At 52.4% G+C, this 26016-nt stretch overlaps 2 protein-coding genes across 2 annotated transcripts; one reads left to right on the plus strand and one right to left on the minus strand.

The window, feature by feature from the left end:
• Positions 1-435: 435 nt before the first annotated feature.
• Positions 436-18589, minus strand: BJX68DRAFT_262327 (uncharacterized protein; the record flags this gene model as incomplete). Its single annotated transcript, XM_071044406.1, has 9 exons — positions 436-3111; positions 3166-4793; positions 4847-5507; positions 5566-5942; positions 5998-7355; positions 7422-17194; positions 17250-17552; positions 17609-18025; positions 18083-18589. The coding sequence occupies 9 exons, from the start codon at positions 18587-18589 to the stop codon at positions 436-438; spliced, it is 17700 nt and encodes a 5899-aa protein (XP_070903754.1).
• Positions 18590-20696: 2107 nt separating this feature from the next.
• On the plus strand, positions 20697-25836 carry BJX68DRAFT_277598 (P-loop containing nucleoside triphosphate hydrolase protein; the record flags this gene model as incomplete). Its single annotated transcript, XM_071048360.1, has 13 exons — positions 20697-20915; positions 20979-21501; positions 21570-21796; positions 21858-22137; positions 22208-22441; positions 22503-23284; positions 23341-23851; positions 23901-24096; positions 24154-24269; positions 24343-24961; positions 25015-25095; positions 25154-25528; positions 25605-25836. 13 exons carry the CDS (start codon positions 20697-20699, stop codon positions 25834-25836), a joined length of 4395 nt encoding a protein of 1464 aa, XP_070903755.1.
• Positions 25837-26016: the final 180 nt, after the last annotated feature.

Genomic DNA, 26016 nt, shown 5'->3' on the forward strand with positions numbered 1-26016 from the left:
ATACGCTTACTGCAAAGTCGCGCGTATCATGAGGTGGTGATGCTAGTCGTTAACGGTTCCAGAGATGAAATGCCAGCCCCGCAATCGCGCTTATATACTTAAGCAGTTTAATGCCTGCAACTGTCCTCCCCCTTACGAGGTCTGTCGCCGTACACACTGGATGATGGAATTTTGGCAAATTATACCCATAGTCAGACCGCCGCTACTAATGGTAGATGACTTTCAGCAGTGGGTCAAAAGAAATATGAAGATACTTTATTGTCGAGAAGATGCAAGATAGATATTTGGGGCATCAACGCGTCATAACTAGACCACCTTTGAGATGAACAGGACCAGAACACAGGAATAACAAATAAAAACCAAAAAACCAAAGCTAAAAACAAATCCAAAAGCAATGTACTTTGTAACACAAATCAAGAAAGCAACTTCTGATAATCAAGCAGAACCCGACTCCCTCTTCGAGAACTTGCCCATCAGCCCAAATGCCTTCTTCCACCGCACCTTCTTCTCCGTCTTCTCGACAGCGTGAGTATTCGAGACGTCCTCCTGATTCGCATCAGCAGCGTCATCCTGCAAGCTCTGACCGAGAACATCCTGAGCCATAACGGCCATATGTCCCAAGAAAGTGGGCCGATCCAGCATATCCTCAATTCGAACCTGGTAGCCCTCCTGCTGTAGAAGCCATGTAGCCTGGCCGAGGGCAAAGAGGTCGCCGCCTAGATCATAGAACGACGTGTCGAGCTGGAAGGTTTTCTGGCTCGCGTACATGCTCGGGAGGACTTGTTGCCAGGTCCGGCTGAGGATCGCCGAGTGCACGAGGATGTCGGAGATGTTTTGGCTCTTGAGCTGGGAGGCTAAGACTTGCTGGTCGGTGACGCGAGGCAGATCAGGAATTGTCTGTGGTGGGAGGGATCGGAGTGTGCTGGGTGATGGGAGTTGAGCTGTCGGGCTCGATGTCAGAGTAATCATGGCGTCGCAGACTAGTTGGAGAACCCTCGACGCGAATGCTTCGGTGATTGGACCCTTGGAGGAGTAGCCCAGTGAAAGGTTGACTTGGTTTGCAGCCACAGACTTAGAGACCAGGGTGAAGTCGGCGAGGTTGTCAATGACGCCGGCTCCACCGACGCGATACTCCTGATTATCAAGGTTCATGTGGCCTTCGTAGTCGATGTTTTGGTGAAGAACGGCGGTAGAGAAATATGTACCGCACGGCCAGTCGGTGCAACGCTGGATGATCTCCCGGAATCCGAGTGCTTCGTACGGCATCGTCGCAACGAGCTGGTCTTGCAGATAGCGGATAAGATCGAGGCCACTCCACTTGTTGCCAAAGGCCACTCGCACGGGGATCATGTTCAGACATGGCCCAACAGTATCCTGCACACCGGGAATGGATGCGTTCCGTCCGTTGATGGTCAGACCAAAGACAACATCAGAGTCAGCAGAGAGTCTCGAGAGAGCGAGGGCCCATGCTGCCTGCACGAGGGTGCCAACGGTAATGTTTCCGATCGTAGAATTCTGAGCGATGCTGATGGTCGTCTTGACTTCTGCGTAAGAGCCCATGGTCTGGTACGTGTTGGGATACTCTCGGGAGATGACATCTGTCATTCGAGATCCTTTCAGCAGCTTCGTCCAGTACTCATAGTGCTCTGGAGTGATGGAACTAGGGAGCAGTCGCATGTAATTGGCATATGACATGGCAGGCGCCAAGGTGCCACCTTCATAGCCCTGCTTGAGCGCGTCGAAAATCTTGGAAATACACATTCCATCATACTGGGCGTGCGATAGTCGGATGAGGATACGGTGCTGATTGGTGCCTCTGCGTTTCGCGACAATAAACTGAACAAATTGTTCCCCTTGGTGGAGGCCTTGGTCACGGTCCCGCTGCTGCAAGCTGGCGGTGAATGTGTCCAAATCGGTCTGGGTCTCATAGATGACAAGCGTCGGCCGGACTTTCTTGAGGATCACCTGGTAGAAGTTCTCCCCTGAACACACAAAGACAGTTCGCAGGATGTCAAAGGCGTCGACAACACGAGCACAGCTTTCTCGCAAACGCTTCATATCCAGCTGCCATTCACCATCAAGGTAGAAATAGTTCAGCATCCACCTGGATTCGAAGAGTTGAGCGGTCAAGGACAAGGCTTGGAAATCGGTAACAGGAAGGACATCCGAAATGCCGCCCTTGAAGAATCCGATCTTGGGACAGATATTGGCTTGCACGAAATCGGTTGCGACATTGGACTGTTTGGCGAGCTCAAGCGATTGGCGAGAAAGCGTGCCAGACGAAACGACCTCGTCAACAATCTCGCCTACCTGTTGAATTGGCGCGTCTTCTTCATCGATGCACACACTCGAGACACTCGGAGCGGCATGGACAATATTTGTGGAGCAGATGACACTCAACATGTCTTCGAAGATAGGATTGCGGAACACATCAGCGACAGTCAAAACAAGGCCTTCTTCACGGGCGGCACTGGCCATCTTCATTGCCTTGATGCTGTCACCACCAACCCGGAAGAAGCTGTCTTGTCTGTCAACCATGTCTGTAGGCACATCTAAAGCGATGGACCACAGCAAGAGAAGCTTCCTTTCCAAGTCCATGGACATGCGACGGCGGCTAACGCGGGAAATGGTTGACAAGCGGCGACGGATAGACGCCATTCGGGATACTGGAGAAATGGGCGGCTCTAGGGAGTCGCGACCGTCGGATTTGGTCTGGGCTTCGTCTGGCTGTGCGGTATCCGTGTTCAGAACGGCTGCCAACTGATCCGGGTTGAGTAGCTGACTGAGGATCTCGTTGACCCGTTGATCGATATGTTGTTGAACTTGCGGATCACTGATTGACAGCCTGGGGCTTCGTGATCGCACACTGCTGCGTCGCCGAAGACTGGTGTGGGACTTCAATTTTTCATCTTCTTGCTTAGACACGCCCTCAGGGATCGATTGGTTTAGTGTGGATATGAGGCGGGAGGAACCGTCAATAAACGTTGTCAGTACCTTGGCAATGCCTGCTACCAGGCGGTTTGCTTGATCGGTCGAGATTGCGTCTGTCCAATACCGAAGAAGGACACCCTCGCCCCCTTGGGCGGTTACAACGTTCACCGTAACAGGAAACTATTGCGGACAAGTCAGTACTTCGAAGTAGACAATGGTTCAAAAGAGACCTACCTCGCTTGGATCGTGAGCCTCCTGGATATCGAACGACAGTGCATCGCCCTGCGAGCCGGCTGAAGGCATTTGGTTCTGGATGGAAAGGGCCGTATTGAACAGCATCTGGCTTCCAAGACCTAGCTCGCTTTGCACCGTCGCTAGAGAGCAGGTCTGGTAGGGAATGCTGCGGAAGAAGTCTTCCTGCACAGATTTATACAGATCGGCAAATGACTGGCCTTCAGACAACTGGACGCGGCAGCAGAGCATGTTGATGAATATTCCAACAGCATCCTGGATTCCAGGGACAGGAACGTCACGTCCTGCGGAGAGATAGCCGAAGCAGACGTCCTGACAACCGGTAAATTCACGAAGCACAAGCGACCAAGCGGCGAGCACCAGATTGGCAATAGTCACTGATTCTCGTTGGCTCAACTGCCGCAACTCGGAGAATCGGTGGAAGTCCATTTTGACGGACTTGAGCTGGCGCGGGCCGTGTGCAGATACTGGAAGATGACAAGGCCGAATACCCCGGAGATATTGGGCCCAAAACGCATTGCCCTCTTTCCTGGGGTGCGCGAGCATGTGTGCGATGTAATCGCGGTAACTTGGACCAGGCTGCGTCGAGAGCTGGCGTTCGTATGCCTTGGACAAGTCTCTCAGCAGATTGCCAATTGATGCTCCGTCAATGATGGCGTGATTCATTTCAAGTTTCATCATGACTGCTCCGGTGGATGTTTTGCAAACTGTCAACTGGTGCACTTCCTTCGGAGCACGTTTTCTGTTGGTCTCTTCGAGGGACGCTTTGTTCAGTTGCTGAAGAATGTTGGAATCCTCACATTCTAGCTCCACCAAGTTGGCGTGTAAATGCTTTAGCACCACCTGGTCGAAAGACCCGTTCTTCGAGTTGCTGTCGACGAAGATGGTTCGCAAAATCGAGTGCCGATTGACAACCAGCTGCCAGGCCTTTCGCAGACGGGGGATATTGATTGGTTGATTATCCCTGGTGTCCCTGATGTTGAAGATAGTGTGGAGCATGTAAGCGGAGGGATCACGAAGTTGACTAAACAGAATTCCTTCTTGCATGGAAGAACAAGGGTAGACATCCTCGACCTCATCGCGGCTGTGAACACCAAGTTTGGGAAGGGTCTCACTAAAGAGTGTCTGCAAGCTGTTTTGGGAGATTGATAGAAGTGGGTAATCGGATGGCATAACCTCAAGACGAGATTCCTGCTGTAAGATGTCAAGAGCTTCATATAGCGTCATCTCGCATTCCGAAATCCAGCTGGTGATCTGTGCTTGTTGCCGGATCTTTCTGTTGAAGGTAAAGGAGAACTGGAGCTGGTTCTCGATAACAATTGCAGAGATCTCGAATAGCGCAAAGCGAGGGGTTTCAGGGCCCATATCTCCTGCAACAATAAAGTCGTTTTCATCGTAAACGTTGCCATAGTGCTGGAATAGAGAGTCTTCCCTTTCGAGCTGCTGTAGCTTGCCGAGATAATTGAAGACAACCTCGACTGGGAGGGCAATAGGCGACGACGACTGCTGCTTTTCTGGAGCAAGGACCTTTTGTGCAAAGGACGAGGAGCCGTTGTTGACAGTCTTGCGGCGTGCCTCTTTGACCATCCGTAGAGTCTCGATGATATCATCTGCAGAGTGTATAAGTTATGGGAGTCTGTCAAACATACTAAAAGATACATACCAGAGCCCAATTGGAGGTGGAGCGGACAGAGAGAAGTGAACCACCCGACAGTGCCGGACAAGTCGATGTTGGAATCCCACGCTTGCCGACCATGAGTCTCATTATAAACCGTGGGCAGTTGCCTATCAGTAAAGGTTCGCCGGAAAGAATGGATTACCACAGCCAGGAACAGATCAAGGGGCTCCGTTCGCAAACGAGCGTGGCATTTCTCCAGAGCCAGACTCGTTTCCTTTGCGCCCAGAGAGAACTTTTTGATCCGAACGTCACCATACAGATTCGAGGCGCCGTTCATACCCCAGTACGCGGGATTGGCAGGAGTGATTGGAAACGGAAGGTGAGACCGGTAATCATCGGCTTGACAATGCTCAGCTTGCATGCTGCACCAGGTCTGGAATGACAATTGCGGTTCAGATGATGTCGATCCCGATTCCAGGAACTCTTCCAGATCTTGCAGAATGAGCCGCCAGGAGACCATGTCAATGGAGAGATGGCTTGCGACCAGGAAAAAGATTTGATCCACTCCGGGTACCTCGAAGAGGTTGGCCGCAAATGTCGGGCCATTCTGAATGTCAATTGAATTTTGCGTTACCGCGATCATTCGCTTCAAATCATTCTCTTCTTGCAAGGTGGTCACCTGGAACTTGTATAAATTCTCCGCAGCCTGTGATTGGGTACTTTCGTTAGCCCAATGAGGGATGATACTTTATTCAGGGACTTACTGTCATTATCATCTGCTGCCATTTTCCATTGGATTGTCGGAATCGAGCTCTGAGCATTGCGTGCTTGTTCACAATGGCTGTCAGACCGTTCTCAATGGCGGCCGGTTCCACACGACGAGGTAATCGCAGGGTGACACTCTGGTTGAAGCGGGCTGACCCTTTAAACTTGGGAGCGTACTCGAAGTAAAACTTTTGTATGGCGGAAAGATCAAACCAGGTATTGGGCTGTTCGATCTGGTTGATCTTCTTTACTCCCGCTTCAGCCTCCTCGACGAGGAGTTGGACAGAGGAGGCTTGGAGTACTTTATGCAACGACAGGGTGATCCCCTCCTTTCGAGCATGGGACACGATTGCCATGCCAGTAATACTGTCTCCTCCTAGGTGGTTGTTAGACTCCTTCGTAGTGAATAATAAAATCTCTGGGGCGCTCACCTAAACTAGTAAAAGACCGGCCCATGTCAACCTTGTCGGTTGGCACGTTCAGAACGCGTGAGAAAATATCTCGAAGAACTGTTGCGGTGTCGTTTTTCTTTGGGTCAGGCAGCGGCTTGGGTACAGCAACCTCGCCGCGCTTTATCTTGTCATAATCACCCATGATACGGTCAAAGGTAGCTTCGTCAACTGATTCAACCCAAGCGGTAATCTTCTTCCTATCAATCTTGCCCGAGACAAGCATGGGAAGTGTCTTGACAACGGCCCATGTCTGTGGTACCATGTAGGGCGGCAGCTGCCCTTCAAGACTAGATTGGACCTCCAGAAGCTCAGGCATACCTTGTCGCAGCATCGACTCCTCATCGACGAGACAGCAGTTGGAAGAGGAAATGAGGCTTGTCTCCCCTGAAAGGCTGTTCAGTGAGAGAACAGATACAAGGCGCTTCTGTAGCCGCCCGGATTTTGGAAGGATGACAACAACGTGCCGAACATGTGGGTGCTCATGGAGTCGGTACTCGATTTCACCAAGCTCCATGCGCTGCCCGTGAATCTTCACCTGGTGATCTTTGCGGCCGACATATTCGAGAGACCCGTCGGCGGCGAGCCGAGCTAGGTCCCCTGTCAGATAGATCCGTCGAGCCGGCTGACCTGGACGAGTCTGCGCCCACTTGGGGTCCGTGATGAACGCTTTCACTGTCTTCTCGGGGTTCTTCAGGTATTCCCTTGCAAGAACCGGACCCTCTAGCGCTAGCTCACCGACAATGCCAATGGGGTAGAGCCGATCATGATTTTCGGGATCCACAATCCAGGCCTTTGTGGAAGGAATGGTGTGTCCAATGTTCGCAGGGTTGCGGTTCTTGCCTATGTCCGGATTGAACGATGCATAAACCGATGTTTCAGTTGGGCCATAGGCGTTGATGAAGTGGACTTTATCTGACCATTTTGTCATGGCTTCATGGGACATCATCTCACCACCGCAAACAATAACCTTCAAAGAAGGAACGGATGCGGGCTCCATGATGCTAGCCAGTGATGGTGTGCAGAAGAGCCAGGAAGCATCAAAGCGCCTGATTGCACCAGCAATGTCGTTGAGCCGTTCCTCGTCGCTAGGAATACAAACACATCCACCGTAAATCAAGGTCCCCAGAATCTCCATGACAGCGGCATCAAAGGTGAGGGATGCAAATTGGAAGACACGAATTCCGGGCTTGAGATGAATAATGGGGCCGTATGCCATGGTACTGCTTGCGAACGCACGGTGTTCGATGATGATCCCTTTTGGCCGTCCGGTGCTCCCAGATGTGAAGATGGAGTATGCAACGTTGGCGCTGTTCGCTGGCTTCCGGATAGCACCAGATCTGTCTCGGTGTTGTTGTACTGCTTTCTGGTCGACGCCGAGGACTGTTGGAACTTTGCCAATATACCTGCCCGAGTACTTGGGGGTACAAAGAACAATTTTGGCCCCAGTCTCCTCCAAAATCTCTTCGTGTCGGGAGGTGGGATGTGCTGGGTCCAGGGGGACGAAGGCGCCGCCGGCCATGAGAATACTCATGATGGTGACAATCATCCAGACGGACTTATCCATGCACATGGGAACTAATACTTCGGGGCCGACGCCCAGCATCGACAGATGGCAAGCGAATGTAGACGCCGTGTCGAGAAGTTCTTGATAAGAGAGGTTCCCATCCCAGGAGGCGATGGCCGGTGCATCTGGACGGAGTAGGCGTTGATCATTGACAAGGTCATGGATAGTTCGTTCCACGCAGGGCAGGGTGTGCTCATTCCACTTGGAAAGGTCCTGCTCATCCTCAGCAGAGATCACCCGAAGGTCCGACAGAAGAGCATCCTCAGATGCGCTAGTCTCCGCCAGCTGACTCAGGATCACTTTCAGTTGACCAAGGAGTCGCGCAACACGCCAAGCTGGAATCACTTGTTCGTCGAAGTAAGCCGTAATCTCGATTGCGTCGGCCAGGCAGCACTCGACGGTGAGTGGGTACGTGAAGAACTCATGCTTGGTCTCAGTGCTCTCAGATGCCCAAATGCGCGGGTTCAGCTCCTGCTCGCCACTCTGGATTACCAAAAGGTTCTGGAAATCACAAGCGGCATTGGCATCCTCGCTGAGCTTCCTTATCTGTTGTAGCCCAGTGTGCTGATGGGGAATAATGCTGGCAGCGGCTTGGTGAATGTGGTCCAGATATTCGTTGATTTGCATCCTTGTGTCCACGGCAATTCGGCATGGGACCGTGGTCAGTAAGGGGCCTGCAATCCTGGTCGCACCGGAAAGATCAATGTTGCGTCCCATGAGGGTTTCACCAAAACAGACATCGCCAGATTCCGTGTGTAGCGATAGCACCATTGCCCATGCTGCTCGTATAAAGGCCGGCAAAGTAATATCCTTTCTCACTGGAGTGATCTTGGCCGAGCAGTACTGACGGCTTGCTGCATTGATATTTGATGGTAGCGCGCTTTTGCTGGCTGGGAAGGCAGGCGAGGACACGCTGCTGAGGTAGGTTCGCCAGAAGTCATCGGAAGCTGCGAGATCCCGCTTTTGAAGATGATTAATGAAAAGGCTGTAGGGGATCATTGGATCCGAGAGCTGCGCTGTCGAACTATTGCAGCAAAGTTCGTAATTTTCCTGCACTCGTTGCAGGACCAGGGGGATGCTCCAGCCATCATAAAGAGCGTGATGGATGTACCAGGTAAACAACCGAGAGGAGCCAGTATCAGTGATGGTATAGCCAGTAAGTCTACCTCCGTTTTGGGCTGCAATATCTTCAGCACTCGATCCCCAGCAGATTGGCGATGGCTGGAGGATAACCTGCACAAAGTTTGCAGCGACTGTGTGCAGAATCCGGCTTCGCAGAGTCTCAATCTCATTAACTGTCGTTTGCCAGGTTGCCTTGAAGGTTGGTATGTCGACCTCATTCGACAGGGCGAAGACAGGGTTGGCGACATAGGCGCCCGGCTGCTGAATCGACGCGGTAATGAGTCCTTCTTGAAGTGCGCTACACGGATGAATATCGGAGATGGAGGCCTTCGTGACCTGGCATGTACTGGCAACTTCTTCGAGGAGCTCATCCATGTTGGTGCCGCCAGGCAAAAGACTGAACGGTGGAAGGGCTTGGGGGGCTTCGGCTGGAGGCTCCGATGTTTGGCAGCACGCCACCATATCCTTCAAGGCAGGGCTCTGGAAAATCTCCGCCACGGAAAGTGTGAGTCCGTCGGCTTGGGCGGCGCTCACTAAGCTCATGGCCGTGAACGAATCTCCACCCAATGCAAAGAAACTGTCGTCCGCGCGAAGTGAGGTGGGTTCAACTCCTAAGACATCACCCCAGAGGTGACGAAGTTTAGAGTCTAGGGTAGGCTCATCGAAGCAAGGTTGCGTATCTTCGATAGTAGCAACCGAAGTCACGCTGGATAATGAATGGCGATCCGCCGTCGAGACCGGGCTTTCACTGCGACTGGTGGTCTCCGCCACATCTTCCTCCGCAGGCACCGGACTAAGGGTTGTCGAGGTGTACAATTGGAGTCGGTCGTTGGGGAGTTCCTCAACAGTTGCACGCAGTCGCCGACGGTCGATCTTTGCAGAGCTATTGCACGGAAGCTGCTGGACCGGGAAGAAGAGGTTAGGAACCATGTACGGCGGCAGACTATCGCGAGCAGCATTCCAGATTCGTGCAGCCGTGATGCTTCGAGATGGAGTTGAATCCAAGAGCAACTCGTGACTTGCAAGCTCCGCGCCGTACTCGGGGAGACAGAAGAAGACAGCGAGGCTCCTAACAGTCTTTCCCTTTGGTGCGACCACTTCCACAACCAGTTGGCTATCCCGAGGCAGTGCTTGAATGCACTGCTTCTCGATTTCTTCTAACTCGATACGTTGCCCGTTCAGTTTGACCTGGGTATCCATCCGGGAGATGAATGTGAGTGTCCCATCTGGATTATATCGGACCAAGTCTCCAGTGCGGTACATACGCTCTTGGACAGTCATAATATCCTTGATCGAGACGTGGGTCGACCAGCTTGGATTCTCCATAAAGGCACGCTCGGTCTTCTCCTTGTTGTTAAGATACCCTCTGGCAACGTTGCAACCTTCGAGGACAAGTTCCCCAGTAGCCCCAAGTGGAAGGAGACGTTGCGGATTGAAGGGATCGACAACCCAGGCGCGGCAACAGACCGGCTTGCCAATAGATGCGCGGCTCTCTTGGGAGAAGTTCCCTTCTCTATCCACCTTCAGACTGGCGGTAGCAATTATCGTTGCTTCCGATGGGCCGTAGGCGTTGATGACGCGTCGATCGCGCCAACGCTCAATGTGTCCAGGAGACATCTTCTCACCGCCAGTAGACATGGTGACTAGAGATGGAATAGACTTTGGATCAAGCATGTTCGCTATCCCCGGGGTGCCATTTAGGTGGGTGACGTGCATACGACGAATCGCACCAGCCAGATCATTGAGTCGCTCATGTTCGCTAGGGACACAAACGCAGCCTCCGTTGATCAACGTTCCATGAATATCGAGAACGCTTACATCGAAGGTGTAGCTGGAGAATTGGAGAGCTCGTGTGGTGGAGTCTAGTCCAAGAACATTGGCTAGATAAATGGAAGTGGTGCTCAGAGCCGTATGCTGTATAACTGTGGCTTTGGGCATGCCCGTCGTTCCCGAGGTGAAGATGGCATAAGCGGCGTTTGATGGAGACACCTGTCGAGTTGCGATAGACCGTGAAGGTGTGGGTAGTTGTTCGATGGTCTGTTGACTAACCACCAAGGGCTGTGCTCCTAGGCTGGAGACCTTGTCCAAGCATGTGCTGGAAGTAAGAATAATGTTGGCTCCCAAGTCAGCCACAAGGCCTTGCAGCCGGCCCTCCGGATGAGCAGGATCGAGTGATGCAAAGGCTCCACCAGCTTTAAGCACTGCAAGCTGAGCCACAATCGCCCACGCAGACTTGCTGAAGCAAAGGGCGACAAAAACTTCCGGTCCAACGCCGAGTTGTTGGAGGTGCTGCGACAGGCCAGTGGCAAGAGCTTCGAGTTCGGTATAGGTGAAGTTGCCGTCCCACGCACAAATTGCCTGAGCAGAAGCAGGAAGACGTCGAGTTTGCTCCGCGATAAGCTCATGAACACATCGTTCGGAGGGTGCAGGGAGGTCGTGATTCCAGTCTCTTACCAAAGCACCAGTAAAATCGTCAAAGAAGTCAACATTCCCAATGGTACTGTGGCTACTCATCATGTCCCTGATTTGTCCGAATACATGTTCGAAGCAGGCAGTGAGGCCCTCAGAGTAGGTCTCAGGAAGGGCTTCGCGAAGGAAAAGGAATTCGACAACACAGGTGCGCTTCGACAATTCGGCTCGTACGGTAACGGCGTAATTATCTTTCCCAATTCCTCTCATGTGGGAGCTACGCGTAGACGACGACGCCTTGCGATCTTTGATATAAAGCACGGTGTTGAACAGCTCCGATTCGGGATTGGTGCATATGTGGAGAACTTCGCTGAGGGGCATCCGATGGTTCTCCCCCTCCTCCAACGCTGCTTGAATCGTTTTGACAGCTTCGATGACCTGGCGATCGTCCTTCAGGGAGAGACGGATTGGGAGAGTCCCGTTCTGGTCGGACTCGGAGAAGCCATAGCAAATATCAACGAGACCTGTAAAGCAGCGGAGCACAAGTCCCCATGTGAGTTGGAAGACAGCGGACGGGGTGATATTGTGTATCTGGCAGGTCTCTCGCAGGTCCTCCACATCCTCAATAACTAAGCGAGCGAGGCTGGTCTTGTCAAGATGATCAGAGTCGTCAGAAAGGGATGGGAAAAGGCATGGTTCAACCTCAGACAGGTGAGTCTTCCAATAATCCGTATTGGACAAGATCGTGCTGGATTGTGGTGCAGTGTCTCCTGGCAATGGCTCTGAGGGGAACGGTTTACCAGTTATACCCTGATAGATGAGCAAACCCCCTTCGCCGTACCGGGCAAGAATACCGGTCCTGAACACACGGCGGGCAGTGAAAGTTCCCTTAGGGCTCGTGAGGCTGAACCATGCAGCATCATGAATAAAACTATCGCTTCCCTCAACGTCGCCGAGTTGGCCTTGAGTCATTCCTGGACTCTCAATAAGAAGCTCGCCTGTCGCACCGACCGGTACGAGGTTGTTGTAATCAGATGGGTCCACCACCCAGGCCTTAGTACCAGGCATCGGTTCCATCGACGTGCGATCGGAGGTAGACAAGCGAAGGCATGCCGGCGAGCACTCGGTAGTGCCATAGAAAGTGTGCGTCTCAACAAGCGGAACCCGTTTTCGTTCAGTCATGAGGGGCATGGAATCGCCGGTAATGATGACCTGTCGCAAGCAAGGGACATCCATGGGAATAGCGTGCTTAGCGACAGTGGAGTTCATTACAACAGTAGTAACTCCCAGGCTCAATACAGTCTTGGAAATATCATCAAGATTGTCTTTGCGTGGGGTGCAGACACAGCCGCCGCGAGCCAACGTACCAAAAGCCTCGAGTAGGAACTCATAGCTGGAGGAATGTGCCGATTGGAGCATACGAGTACTCCCATTAAGCTCCAGGCCGTCAGCAAATGACTGGCAGCTTGAGGCGATAGCCGCGTGATCGAGCACGAGACCCGTAGCCGCATCTTCAAAGACAATGAATGCACCGTCGGTCATTTGAGCTTCGTGCGCGGTCCCAGTTTCCGTCTCTAGACTTGCCAGCAAGTCTTCCCTTACTGGAATTACATAGGGAGCCACCTCCTCAAGCACAGCCGATCCGTTCGGACACGACAAAGCCACCTGCAGATCGGCTGCTAGCAGCCAAGTTTCGAGCTCTTCGTGCAATGGACTTGACGGAAGAGGAAGACACCTGCCACCCACCTTCCATATTGCGAGTATCGATGTGATAGCCCACATAGACTGGGATTGTTCGAAAGCGATCGGCACAGTTGTTCCAGGCAGGACGCCTAGATTGACGAGATAACTGGCCAAGGCCGAGGAAAGCCCGTCGAGTTCGGCGTAGCTCAGCTCCCGTTCTTCAGTCACAATGGCGATACTGTGGGGCATTCGTGCTGTCTGATCCTCGATCGCAGCTTGGATTGACAGGGTCGGTTGGGGAATCTCCGACTCGTCGTTCCATTGACAGATCTGGTTGATATCCTGCGGACTTGCACTTTTGCCGAGGACTGGTACGGGTGCGGCGCGGATATCTGCGAGAGATTGCAGGAAAACATCCGCCACCTTCTGCGCTTGTGTATCTGAGAGCCAATTATTCCAATAGTTCAGTTCGACTTGCGCATCGGAATCAGTGGCTTCGACGTTGATGTAGACGGATACCTCAGCTGGGTCGTGAATAAGCCCCACCCCCTTGAATTCAATGGGATATGAAGCTTCGCCAGCCGGCGGAAGCTTGCGGTACGAAACGCCGGTATTGAACAGGGAGATCCGAGATGTCTTCATCGCGTGTTGAATGTCGATAAGAGAAACGTCCCGATGGGCGTAGTTCTCCATATAGTCATCCTGGACCTGTCGTATAATATCCAGAACGTGCCGTGAACCAACCTTGAGACGGCACACAAGAAGGTTCATAACCGGGCCAATGACAGATTCGATCTCGGAAACCGACGTATCTCTCAGTGAAGTCGTATAGCTGAAACAGACTTCCTCAGTGTCGCAGAAACGAGCAAGTGTCAACGCCCAGGCTGCATTGAACGCATTGGCCACTGTGATATTGTTGCTCGAGCAGAATGACTGCAGCGCTGGAAATCGTCCAAAGCTGAGGCGCATTGAGCTGAGGCGCTTGCGGCCCTGTTTGGTGCTTACGTCGGACGGGAGGTGACACGCCTGGAGATCTCGCAGATACATACACCAATGGCCGATGCCTTTGCTAGGAGACTGCGATTGGAGGTGTGCAATATAATCCTTAAACAGAGGCTTTCTCGTTGCATTGAGAGTCCCTGCATAGGCCTTCTGGAGATCGCGAAGGAGCAATGAGATGGAGGAACCATCCATAGCGGCGTGACTGAGCTCTAGCTTGCAAACAACTTTTCCGGACGAAGCTTGGCACAGTGTGAAACGATGAGGGGGAGAAGTTGCGCGATAATCTGGCCGTGGTTGAGCGTCGAGTGTCGCCATGATATCCTCATCACGAGTGCACTGCAAGAGGACTGGAGCAGAGGCGTACTTCTTCAGCACTATGTGACTAAATGCATGCCGTCGGCTCAGTCCAGTCGCGAATACAGTCCGAAGCATCGCGTGGTGATTCACGACCGCGTGCCATGCATTGACTAATCGCTGTAGATCTGGCTTGGGTGACCCCGGTGCTGCCTGAACCTCCCAAGTCCCAGATACAGCGTAGAGCAGGGGATCTCGCGCTTGGCTGAGAAGGACACCCTGCTGCATTTTAGAGCACGGATAGATATCTTCCACGTCTTCGATGGAGCGAACTCCGTACCGGGGCAGCTTCTGCATCTCCAGCACGGATAGCTCTTTGTAGGTCATTGCCATGAGGGAAACATCCCCTATGGTCAGCCGGGGTTTCAGGGTAGGCAATTGGATCGTGAAAGATTGAAGGGTCTGCTTGCACGATTGTACCCAGTCGTGAACACGCTCCTGATGCTTCATGGACGCGCTAAACGAGAATACGAAGCGCAAGCAGCCTCCTACAACGACTGCCGAGACTTCAAAGAGGGAAAATCGAGGTGTGTCTCGACCAAAGTCAGCAGACCCACCGCCCTGACGAGTCTCTCCAGCCATCTGATTGGCGAGTTGGAAGAGTCCGTCCATGCGTTGAAGATCTTTGTGTTGCCCCAGGTAATTGAGGTTTACCTCCATAGGGCAGTCGTGGGAAGGAGCGCGGCGTGCAAAGGCCGAGCGACCACTGTCAGACACTTCGCGACGACGATCCTTTACCCTAATAATCGCATCGATCGGATGACTTGGTCTATCAATAATGACCGGGTAGAGCGTCGTGAACCATCCTACCGTCCGAGAGATGTCGATAGAGGCATCCCATGGCTCACGACCATGCCCCTCATTGTAGATAACTGGCAGTGGGTGATCAGTGAAAGTTTGGCTGAAGCTGAAATGCATCGCTGCGAGGAGAAGGTCCACCGGCTCAGTCCGAAGACTGTTGTGGCAGTCAGACATGAGTATCGACGTTTCGCGGTGATCAAGATTAAACGAAGCACAGCGAACATCGCCGTATATAATTTGGCTCCTTTCCAAGCCCCAATAGGCGAAGTCTGGGGCAGGGAGAGTTTCCAACTCAGCCTGTTCCTGTTCGCACAGCTTGGTGTGTTCAGCCTGGAGCTCAAGCCAGGTCTGGAAAGGTAGAGACGAGTTGAGCTGAGGCGGGACTGATGGGCTCACAAGGATTTCCTTGAGATCTTCTAGGATAACTCGCCAAGAGACGATATCAACCACCAGATGGTGCGCAACCATGGATAACGTTTGTTTGTCTCCGCTAATATCGAAGAGGTCAACCGCGAGAAGTGGCCCGGAGAAGCAGGAAAGAGACGACTGGCTAGTAGCGATAGCTTCATCGATGGCGCGCTCAGAAACAACTTTATGATGGCGCCAGCGGTAGGAGGTTTGGACTTCATTCGTAATACGCTGGCGGATAGAACCGTCCACGCTAGACTTCTCGAAACGGGCTCGCAGCATAGAGTGACTGAGGACGAGTGTCTCAATCGCCTGTCGAAGAGTTGTGGGCTCGATGTGTTGGTTAAGGCGCGTGACAATACTTTGATTGAAGTACCCTTGGCCCTCCTGGCGGACCTTGAAGTGGAGGGTCTGGATGGGCGAGAGGTCGAAAGGCTCCTCGACCTTTTCATGATAAGTGGCGGAAACATAATTCGGCATTTCTTTCGTACGAGAAGCGAGGTCCAGAACCGAGCTGCTTTTGAGAATATCCTGCACGGTGACAGCAATTCCATGCTTCTTGCACTCGTTCATGCAAGTCATTGCTGCGATAGAATCTCCGCCGAGCTTGAGGAAACTGTCATTCAGCGGAACCTCGTCGCTGGGAATGTTGAGCAGTCGGCTCCAGATCTGGATCAGGTGGCGTTCCACCTCAGTCGTAGGCTGTGCTTGCGAAGCAGGCCCTTTGTCCGTCATTTCCGTCCGGTAAGGATCTCTATGTAGGCCAGTGACCCAGCTGAGAATTGTCTTCCGGTCCAGCTTCCTCGAGGGCAGGAAAGGCATATCCTCAACGCAGACCCAAACTGCAGGGACCATGTATGAAGGTAATCTGCCTGTTAGTTGCTCCCTGAGTCTCGCCACTGTCTGGCTGTGGACGTCCGCCGGAATCAGGCCCATTGGTGAGCGTATAGTGGGCTTCTCATCCCCACTGCTGAGAGACAAGACGGCTGTAAGCTTTCCCTTCGCATATCCTTCCTTTGGTAGTAAAATAACGCAGTGTTTGACCGCGGGGCTCGCGCTCAAGCTACCTTCAACCTCTCCTAATTCAACTCGTTGACCGTGAAGCTTAACCTGGGTGTCCTTTCTTCCAATATAGGTCAAGGATCCGGAGTCACTGTTGTACCGCACAAGGTCGCCTGTCTTGTAGAATCGACGGCTGCTCTGCTCCATAGTGGAATCCCCGGACACGAACTTTGGATTGTAGATAAAGGCCTCAGCAGTCTTTTCAGGATTATCGAGATAACCACGCGCGAGGGTCGGCCCCTCGAGCAGCATTTCACCAACAGCGCCGACCGGAACGAGTTTGTTATGATCGTCGGGGCCAACAATCCAACAGCGGGTATTGAGGGGGAGGCCTATGTCTTTACAGTCGGTTGTCGCAGTCACGTTTGAGTTGATAGCCGCAGTAACCGAGGCTTCAGTAGGGCCAAATCCATTGACCAAGTTAATGGTTGACCACTTGGCCCTGTGGGTCTCACTCATCGCTTCGCCGGCCAAGACCAGGGTTTGGATTTCTGGCACCATTGAGGGCTCTATGAACTCAATGAATGAAGGCGTCAGAGATGCGTAATTTGCACGTAGGCGTTTGATAGCTCCGACTATGTCGTTTAGTCGGTCCTCTTCACTTGGGACACAGACGCACGCTCCGTGCATAAATGGCGAGATTGATTCAGCCAAGCTAGCATCGAATGTATGGGCGGCGAATTGGAGAACTCTAGACTCTGGGCGAATAAGAAGTCTCGGGCCATGGACCATGGCGCTTGAGCAGTAAGCGCGATGCTCAACGAGGGTCCCCTAGTTTCACAATCAATACCTCGACGGTCTAGTCCGCGTATGGGACACAACTGACCTTAGGCTCCCCCGTCGACCCTGAAGTAAATATAACATATGCTGCGTTGGTGCAATTCACCTCGTCCGTTGAAATGAAGCCAACTGGTGCAGGGCGGATCCTATCAAACGTAGTCTGCGACAAAGGGATGACAATCTCTGAGAGGCCGAGGAGGCGATCCGCATGCCATTCGGAGCATAAAACAAGCTTCGCGTTCACTTTTTTGATGAGGGACTGAAGGCGAGCTGGAGGATGGCTGGGGTCAAGCGGAACGAAGGCGCCTCCTGCTTTCAATACAGCAAGTACCGCAACAAAATACCACATCTACCGGTCGACCCATTAGACCATATCGTGACGAGCCATTTCAACATATTACTCACCGATTTGTCGAAGCAAAGTGGAACCAAAACCTCGGGTCCGACCCCTTGCTGTTGCAAATGATAGGCTAGTCTTGAAGCCTGATGGTCAAATTGCTGGAAGGAGAGGCTTCCGTCCCAGGCACAGATGGCCTCATCATGAGGCTGACGGACCACCTGGTCTCTAATGATATCATGAATACAGCGGTCATGTACCTGGGGCGGAGGGCCGTTCCAGCCACTTATGCGCTGCCAATCGATGTCTGTGAAGAAATTGAAGTCCCGCACCGGTACGAGTTCCGGCGAAAGGACACGAGTTAGTATATTCTGGAAAAGAGTAGCAATACCTTTGACGTGTTCCGTCGACATTCCGTCGGTCCTCCACTCAAGAAACATGCGGACGTTTTCCTGAAGCACCTTGACGTGGAGCCGAAGCAGGCACTACATGCAGCGAGTCAGTCCTGTCAGTGTTTCGTATAGAAGTTGTGTTGTATCTACCTCCTTCGGAAGAGTAAGAGACAGCGTAGAGGGGATTGTTGAAGCAGCAGCTCTTTGAAGGTTGCCCATATTTGATCGGATGAGCACGCTAGTGTTGTATGGCAAGTCGCTGTCACCGGCGGCATTTCGGCCGTCGTCAACAGCAGGAGCTCCCGCAGCCATCATTCCCTTGGCTTTCTCAACAAGGGTAGTGGCGGTGTCTCCATCGCCAATAACTAACCGCACAGTGGTTAGGTTCAACAGATCGGATGCTACTTCCCTTGAGGCGACCACTTCGTTCGCGTCGATGTACCGATAACCGAAGCACACCTCGTCAGAGTCCGTGTAGCACCTAAGCACCAGACTCCAGGTAGCCTGAATCACCGCAGCCAGCTTCGAATCACGCCAAGCAGATACGAGGCGAGCGTCGTCACCAGTGTTGGGGTTGATACGTCGAGACATGGGTCTCTCCAACTCTGGGGTGCCAGAGGTGAATTCAGAAAGGCGGCAGGACGTCCTCTGGGCCATCTTGTAGGTATAGAAAAGCTTGTTACGGGGATATGTTAAAATGTCAAGGGTTGGGTTAGAAGGGAGCTGGTGGTTTGAGGCCAGTTGAGGACAGAATGGACAAGAGCGATCAGGTGCGTAGGAAGGTGCGATGTCTGCGTCAGGGTATCTCAAAGGAGAACAACAAGAGGTATCGAGTGTTGTTCGGCAAATATTAGGTTGTAGTAGAATCAAGTCAGAGAAAGTGAGCTGGAGTGTAGATCTGGGTTCATCTCGCAGATCGTCGATGGGCGGCATTATCTATCAACCAAGGTTGATTGTCCAGACTTCGCAACAGCCGGCTTCCATTCATTCCCATCTCGAATGCTCCTAAAAACAGCTCAAGTTGTCGACCCCAAAGCAGCCCCCGTCGAGTTGCAATTTAGCTCCATCGCGATACGACGTCCAAGTGGTTTGGTCACAGACAACGTCAAGCTACCAAACTCAGTGTGTCCTGTTCTGTCACGGCACTTGTCCAGCGGGTACGAGATGAGAGCTTCCATAGGTCAAACGTTTCTGCATAGTCCGTATTCTCGTGTTCCCCACATTCTTGAGCAGTCACAGCAAGATACTCCGTATCGAGGGAGGCCTCGTATTCGAGATCGGCGCTCATCAGCCACCCCGTCGCTCCAAAAATAACTCCATGCCACGAAAAGTCTGAATCACAAACTGTTGCATGAGTTACCTGACCAGGACTTCTTCGGAGACTCTGTCGCGTAGAATGCTCGATAAAATCCATGTCGCCCGCGGAAGAGGTGTAATATTGCTCGGACACAGCGTCGCTTCGCTTATCCTTGACACCATTCAGTCATTGATGAAGATTGAGCCAGATCGGTATGCAAGATTATCAGACGGCAATGACACATCAAGAGAACCCCTCCGAGAATGAAGAGATGACGGTCGGTGACGATTTCCAAGGAAGCTGCGGGGTGGGTTACGTTACACCTCCCCAAGCAGAAGATCCGAGGATACGAGGCAAATCCCTGCTTAATCTCCGCCTCGTTAAGAGCCAAGCCAGATTGGCGTGATCTCTGCGCCATCTGACACGGAGCTAACAGCGGTTGACACCTTCCACGATCAATCATACCTGATAAACTCTGGCACAGCCCCACGGGAACGTGCCCTGCGGTAGCAAATCGGGACCTGCGCATCTTGCCCTAGCCTAACACGGTAGTTTTGCTGTGGTATTGCCGGCTGCTCGTCGAGGTTTCTATTCTCCCTTGCGGCTGTTGGTTGTGTGGTATCACAAAAGTTGAAGTATCACGACACACGCTCATTGGATGAAGTCAGCAGAAAATCAGAAAAAAATTCCGTTACGCATCTGAAGATTTTGTGCCGTAAAAATAATCATCGCGGGCTTCTATAAAAAGTTCCGCCACGAGATCTAGGGGCTACCTTATCTGCTTAACCAGTAGTCCGCGCAGAATTGGCACCTTAGCTCCATGTGCCGACGCCCATTCCAAGGTTGGCAATACAAGCGCGTGTATAGAGCTGTTGAGTTCTCATGCATCTCATACGAGGTGCCATCCACTAGGCTCGCGCCTACACGGGATATATACTCGGTTCCGCCAATCCAGCCCGTATCTACCTTCAGCAGATCTATACATAGAAGGATCTTCGACAGCTGGCCATGGTTAGAGTTCGCTGAAACACGATCTTTGGGGGCCAAACAGACTATTGCACTTATGTGTCGAATAGCTTCAAAGGGCCTTGATGCCAGAAGCCAAGAGCGAGCCAGCACTGACCAACCACTGCATCGCCAGTTTCGTATCCGTACTGCAGTCCAGCCGGCCGATCCCCTGCCGGATGATATACATTACTCAACGATGAGAGCCTATCGTCGACTTCAGCAATGTGCTCCAGGCTTGCCTCCTCGTGTTGGAGAACCATTCTGGCAAGGATGAAGACCAAAATAGATCTCCTCCGAGCATGGGACCTTCATTTGCCGAGTCAAAGTTAGGTTCATCCGTTTATCGAGCTCTCGTTTCTTATATCTTCATACATCCCCCAGATGCATGTGAGGATCTGCATACCTTTTCCCCCATCAGTTCGTGACACCCTACCAGTATAAGCCTCGGACGAAGTCAGCATGTCGACAACATCAGGCTTCTGTACCAGCATCGACGACTCTTGGAGAGTCCATGCACTGTCCTGCCGAGGAGGATTCGACTTCACCATGACCTTTGAAGAAATCGTTCTCTCCATCTTGCCCATTGCCCTTGTTATCCTCATAGCTCCAGTTCGGATATACACTCTGCTTCACACAGGAAGTAAAGTTGAACCATCGAAGCGGCCAATCTTCAAAGCGGTTTGTGCCTGACTCCAAGATCCGATCATATGATGGTAGAGCTAAGACATCTCGCATTTCCAGGCCGGATGGCTTCTTTGGAGTGCCCTGCAATTCCTGCAGGCGATTCTGTGGGCATTGCCACACTCTGAAAAGACCCGAGCATCGATTGCTGCAAGCTTGTTGATGGGTTGTGGAGCGCTGATTCTCTGCGTCTTGTCGTACATGGAGCATTCCCGCAGCGTGCGTCCGGCATTTCTGCTAGAGTTGTACCTGCTCGTCACGCTGCTCTTTGACATCACGCGCACCAGGACCCTTTGGTTACGGGACGCCGGCGACTCTGGAAAATTCATAGCCATCATCGCCAGTTTTGCTGTCGGGGTCAAGGCCATTTTGATCCTGCTCGAAGGCTGGGAGAAGAAGGCAATCCTCAAAGACAAGTACAAGAACTATCCTCCCGAAGCGCGTGCCGGGCTTGTCAACCGGGCGTTGTTCTGGTGGCTCAACCCGTTGTTCTTCAAGGGGTTTTTTACAATATTACGGGTGGAAGATCTGTACACCCTAGACAAAAGATTAGAGTCAGCACGATTGCGCGACTTGTTGGATGGTCGATGGACGAAAGGTGGTTGGCTGCGAACTACCTGGATCTTGAAATGAGGCTAACCATGTATGCAGAGAATCAAACCGGGAATGCGTCCCTTGTGGGCGTCGTCTTCAAAACATTCAAATGGTCGATATTGGCCGTGGTGCCTCCCAGGCTGTGCCTGATAGGCTTGACATTCTGCCAGCCGCTTCTTCTCCACAAGGCGATGGAGCTCTCTGCGGAGAAGGTGACGGTCGAGTCAACTCATGTTGGGTACGGACTAATTGGTGCCTACGTCTTGGTGTATGTTGGCATGGCGGTATGTCAAGAAATCCGAGCTTTCAGACAAGGCTTTTGGAGGCTGATACTTGCGAATGCAGATCATGATGAGCCAGCAGCAACACCTGACCTACCGTGCAATCAGCATGGTACGGGGCGCAGTAGTATCGCTGATCTATAGGAAAGCCAGCATGCTGTCGATCAAGGATGCTGATCCCGCAGCGTCCTTGACTCTGATGAGTGCAGACATCGAGCGAATCGTCCAAGGATGGCAAACAATGCATGAAATCTGGGCCAACACTGCCGAGATTGCGCTGGCCATTGTCCTCTTGGAGAAACAACTCGGGATCGCGTGCGCCGTACCTGTTGGCGTCTCCATCTGTAAGTCGTCCTTTTGACCCAATGACGATTCTGACAATTCATATATACTGATCCCACTGTGACACCCTAGTTGCCCTCGTGTGTTCCTTAGTTGCCATGTCTGGTGTAATGGCACGGCAAGCGAAATGGTTAGAGGCAATTGAGAGGCGAATCTCATCCACAGCAGCGATGCTTGCATCTATCAAGGGGGTGAAGCTGCTAGGACTGAAGCCATCTCTCATGAGTTCAATCCAGAATTTACGCTTGGAGGAACTAAGTATCTCCAAGGGCTTCCGGAAGCTCTTGGTGTGGAACATGGCGTTTGGTAAGTAAAACGATAAAAATCATCTATCCTCGAAATGAGCCCTCTAACCCGCAGTGGCCAGCCTGGATGACGCGTATCTTCGCGCCAATTGTCTCTTTCGCCGCGTATGTCGCCATATCCGAGAACGCAGGGCGCGGAACTTCCCTCGACATCAATATGGTCTACACCTCACTATCCCTATTCGCCCTCTTGGCGGATCCGTTTCTGTCGCTAGTCATGGCCTTGATGGGTTTCCTCGGGTCTATCGGCTCCTTCGCGCGCATCCAAGAGTTCTTGAACAAGGAAACGCATCACGGAAGCTCCGATGCGTCCCGCCTGAGCACTCTGACGAGTCTGAGCGAGGGCAAGGAGCGCCATCTATCGAACACATCGAGCACGTCCACACTCACCGAAAACAACATGGCGGAAGAGTTGAAATTCGCCATCCCGTTCTTCGACATCCTCCTGGTTCAGGGAGCAAGCTTTGGATGGGACCCAAAGGCGGACCCGATTCTGGAGGGTATCAACCTCACTTTTCCTGGTCGGAGTTTTTCGGTCATTGTAGGCCCCTCAGGGTCAGGTAAGTCCATGTTGCTCAAGGGTCTGCTTGGGGAGATTCCATGTCTTGAGGGGAGGGTGAAACTTTCCTCGGATAGCATCGCGTATTGCGATCAAACCCCCTGGCACATGAATGGCACCATTCGAGACAGCATCACTGCCATGTCAGAATTCGATCTCCTTTGGTACACGACCGTCATCAGGGCTTGCGCGCTGGAACAGGATCTGGCACAGTGGCCACAAGGCGATCAGGCGGTAATTGGTAGCCGAGGCGTCGCGCTCAGTGGCGGACAGAGTCAGAGGATTGTATGTGGGCCATTGTGGCCGCGCGTTTTGAGGAGACTATGCTAACGCTGGTGCAGGCACTTGCCAGGGCAATCTATGCTCGAAAACGCATTCTCATCCTTGACGATGTGTTTAGTGGTCTGGATGCTGCGACGGAGAACCATATCTTTTGCAGCTTACTCGGAGTGACCGGGCTGCTGCGAGAGGCTGGCACGACTGTGGTTCTGGCTTCTTCCTCGGTCAAGCGAGTCCCATACGCGGATCACATCGTCGCCTTGGACGAACGAGGAAGAGTGACCGAGACTGGATCATTCAATGACCTAGCCGAGCAATCCGGGTATGTGTCGAGTTTCTCTCTCCCGGCCCCCAATTGGGACTCGACAAGCGAGACGGAGTTCGTTCCCAAGTCGAAGCCGTCTCGCACTGAGGTCTTACCAATCAAGAAGGAGGATTGGAGCGAGGAAAACGTGCACAAACATACCGGTAGTCTTGCAACCTACCTGTTCTACATCCGTGCAGTCGGTTGGGTTCCTACCATGATCTTTCTTACGACCATTGCAGGCTTCGTGTTTTGTATCTCCTTCCCAAGTAAGACCACCCTATTCCACTACCGCCACATACTAACGGGACCCTGAAGGTATTTGGCTGAAATGGTGGGTTGCTGCGGACGCCGCAGAGCCTGGAGAGCACACACAGCATTACGTTGGAGTCTATTTCATGCTGGGCGGAATTGCTATGATATGCTTGATTGTCAGTTGCTGGGATGTTGTCGTGACTTCAGTACCAAAATCTGGAGAAAGATTCCACCTAGCCCTGTTGGAGACGGTACTAAGGTGAGCACTCCTAGGTGAGCAATGTGAGCCTGTTCATACAACTGACACATATAATAGCGCACCAATGCGCTTTCTCTCAACAACAGATAGTGGATCGATCCTCAATCGGTTCAGCCAGGATTTGCAGCTCATCGATATGGAGCTTCCCATCGCGGCAATCAACGTCGTCGCCAGTGAGTATAGACCTCGGCCTCGGATTCCGGGGGTGTATTGGACCATGTATTGAGACTGACATGATGTGCACAGCGTTTTTCTTGTGCATGGCGCAGATGATCCTCGTCGGGGTCGCGTCCGTATACGCAGCCATTGCATTTCCCGTCGTTCTGGGGTCATTATACGTCATTCAAAAGGTGTATCTGCGCACATCCAGGCAGCTTCGGTTGCTCGAGATTGAAGCGAAGGCGCCACTTCTTTCCCACTTTACTGACTGTCTGAGCGGACTGGTTACGCTGCGAGCCTTCGGTTGGCAGGACGCGATGGAAGAGAAGAACTTGAAAATCCTCGACTATTCGCAACGTCCGTTCTACTCCATGTACTCGGCTCAGCGATGGTTGACACTCACTCTGGATCTCGTTGTTGCCGGTATCGCTATCGTCCTGATAAACCTTGTCGTGGCGTTGAGGGGTTCGCTGAATGCCGGGTATGTTGGAGTTGCACTGTTCAACGTGATCCTCTTCAGTCAAACGGTGAAGCTTCTGGTTCAGTTCTGGACCAACATGGAAACACATATCGGATCGGTTGTACGAGTAAAGGACTTTACTGAGAATGTCGCCAAGGAAGATCTGCCGTCGGAGAATGACCCAGTTCCATCTTCGTGGCCAAGTCAGGGTGGGATCGAGTTTGACAACGTTTCAGCATCGTACGGGTATGTGGATACTGAGGAGAGTCTCGCGATCTTGGAGCTAACCTTTTATCTAGGCCATCGGACCTCGTGCTGCGGAATGTGTCACTGTCAATCAAACCTGGGGAGAAAGTCGGAATCTGTGGAAGAACAGGAAGGCAAGCCTCCTCGGCTAAGATCTAATTCCCTTCAATCGCACACTGACACGATAAGCAGTGGTAAGACGTCGCTCATGCTCAGTATTTTTCGCATGATTGAGCTCAACGCCGGTACTATCTCCATCGACGGACTCGACATCTCAACAATCCCTCGACAAGAGATTCGGTCGCGCCTGAATGGTGTTTCGCAGGACGCGGTTTTCATCAAAGGCAGCGTTCGTCTAAATGCCGACCCAACGGGCGCCAGCTCCGATCGGGCCATCTGGGATGCTCTGAAGAGCGTCCAGCTCTTGGCCGTAGTACAGGAAAAGGGTGGTCTCTCGGCGGACGTGGACGACCTGCATCTGTCACACGGGCAGAAGCAGCTCTTCTGCCTTGTGCGGGCGATCCTCCATCCGAGCAAAATCCTTGTATTGGACGAAGCCACCAGCAAGTATGTTATCCCATTTTCTTTCCTCCGCGCGTTGTGTTTGGTCCCAGACCGGAGGCTAACGAAGTTTGTGCTGTAGCGTCGACAACAAGACAGATCAGACGATGCAGCGGATTATCCGGGAGAAGTTTGCCAACCACACGATTCTCGCAGTAGCGCACAAGTTGGACACGATACTTGATTATGACAAGGTCGTTGTGTTGGATGCGGGTCAGGTCATCGAGTGTGAGGATCCGTACACGCTCTTGACGCGTGACTCGGCGTTCAGTAAGCTGTATGCCAATTCTCTGGCTTCCGAAGAGGAGCACTGAGGGTGGAGGCATGGTTCGAGGGAGATGACTGGTGTCTAGACGTTTGCAAGGGCCCAGCAATGTGATATTTTCATTGTTTTGTTTTCAATCAGATGACGATAATGAATAAAGAGAGAGACGCGTCTCGATCTCGACGCGTCGCTTGCTTGAACAATCTCCGAAGTCAATCATTACGCATCA

This window comes from Aspergillus pseudodeflectus (assembly GCF_044049435.1).
Source record: "Aspergillus pseudodeflectus strain CBS 756.74 chromosome Unknown BJX68scaffold_4, whole genome shotgun sequence".
NCBI lineage: Eukaryota > Fungi > Ascomycota > Eurotiomycetes > Eurotiales > Aspergillaceae > Aspergillus > Aspergillus pseudodeflectus.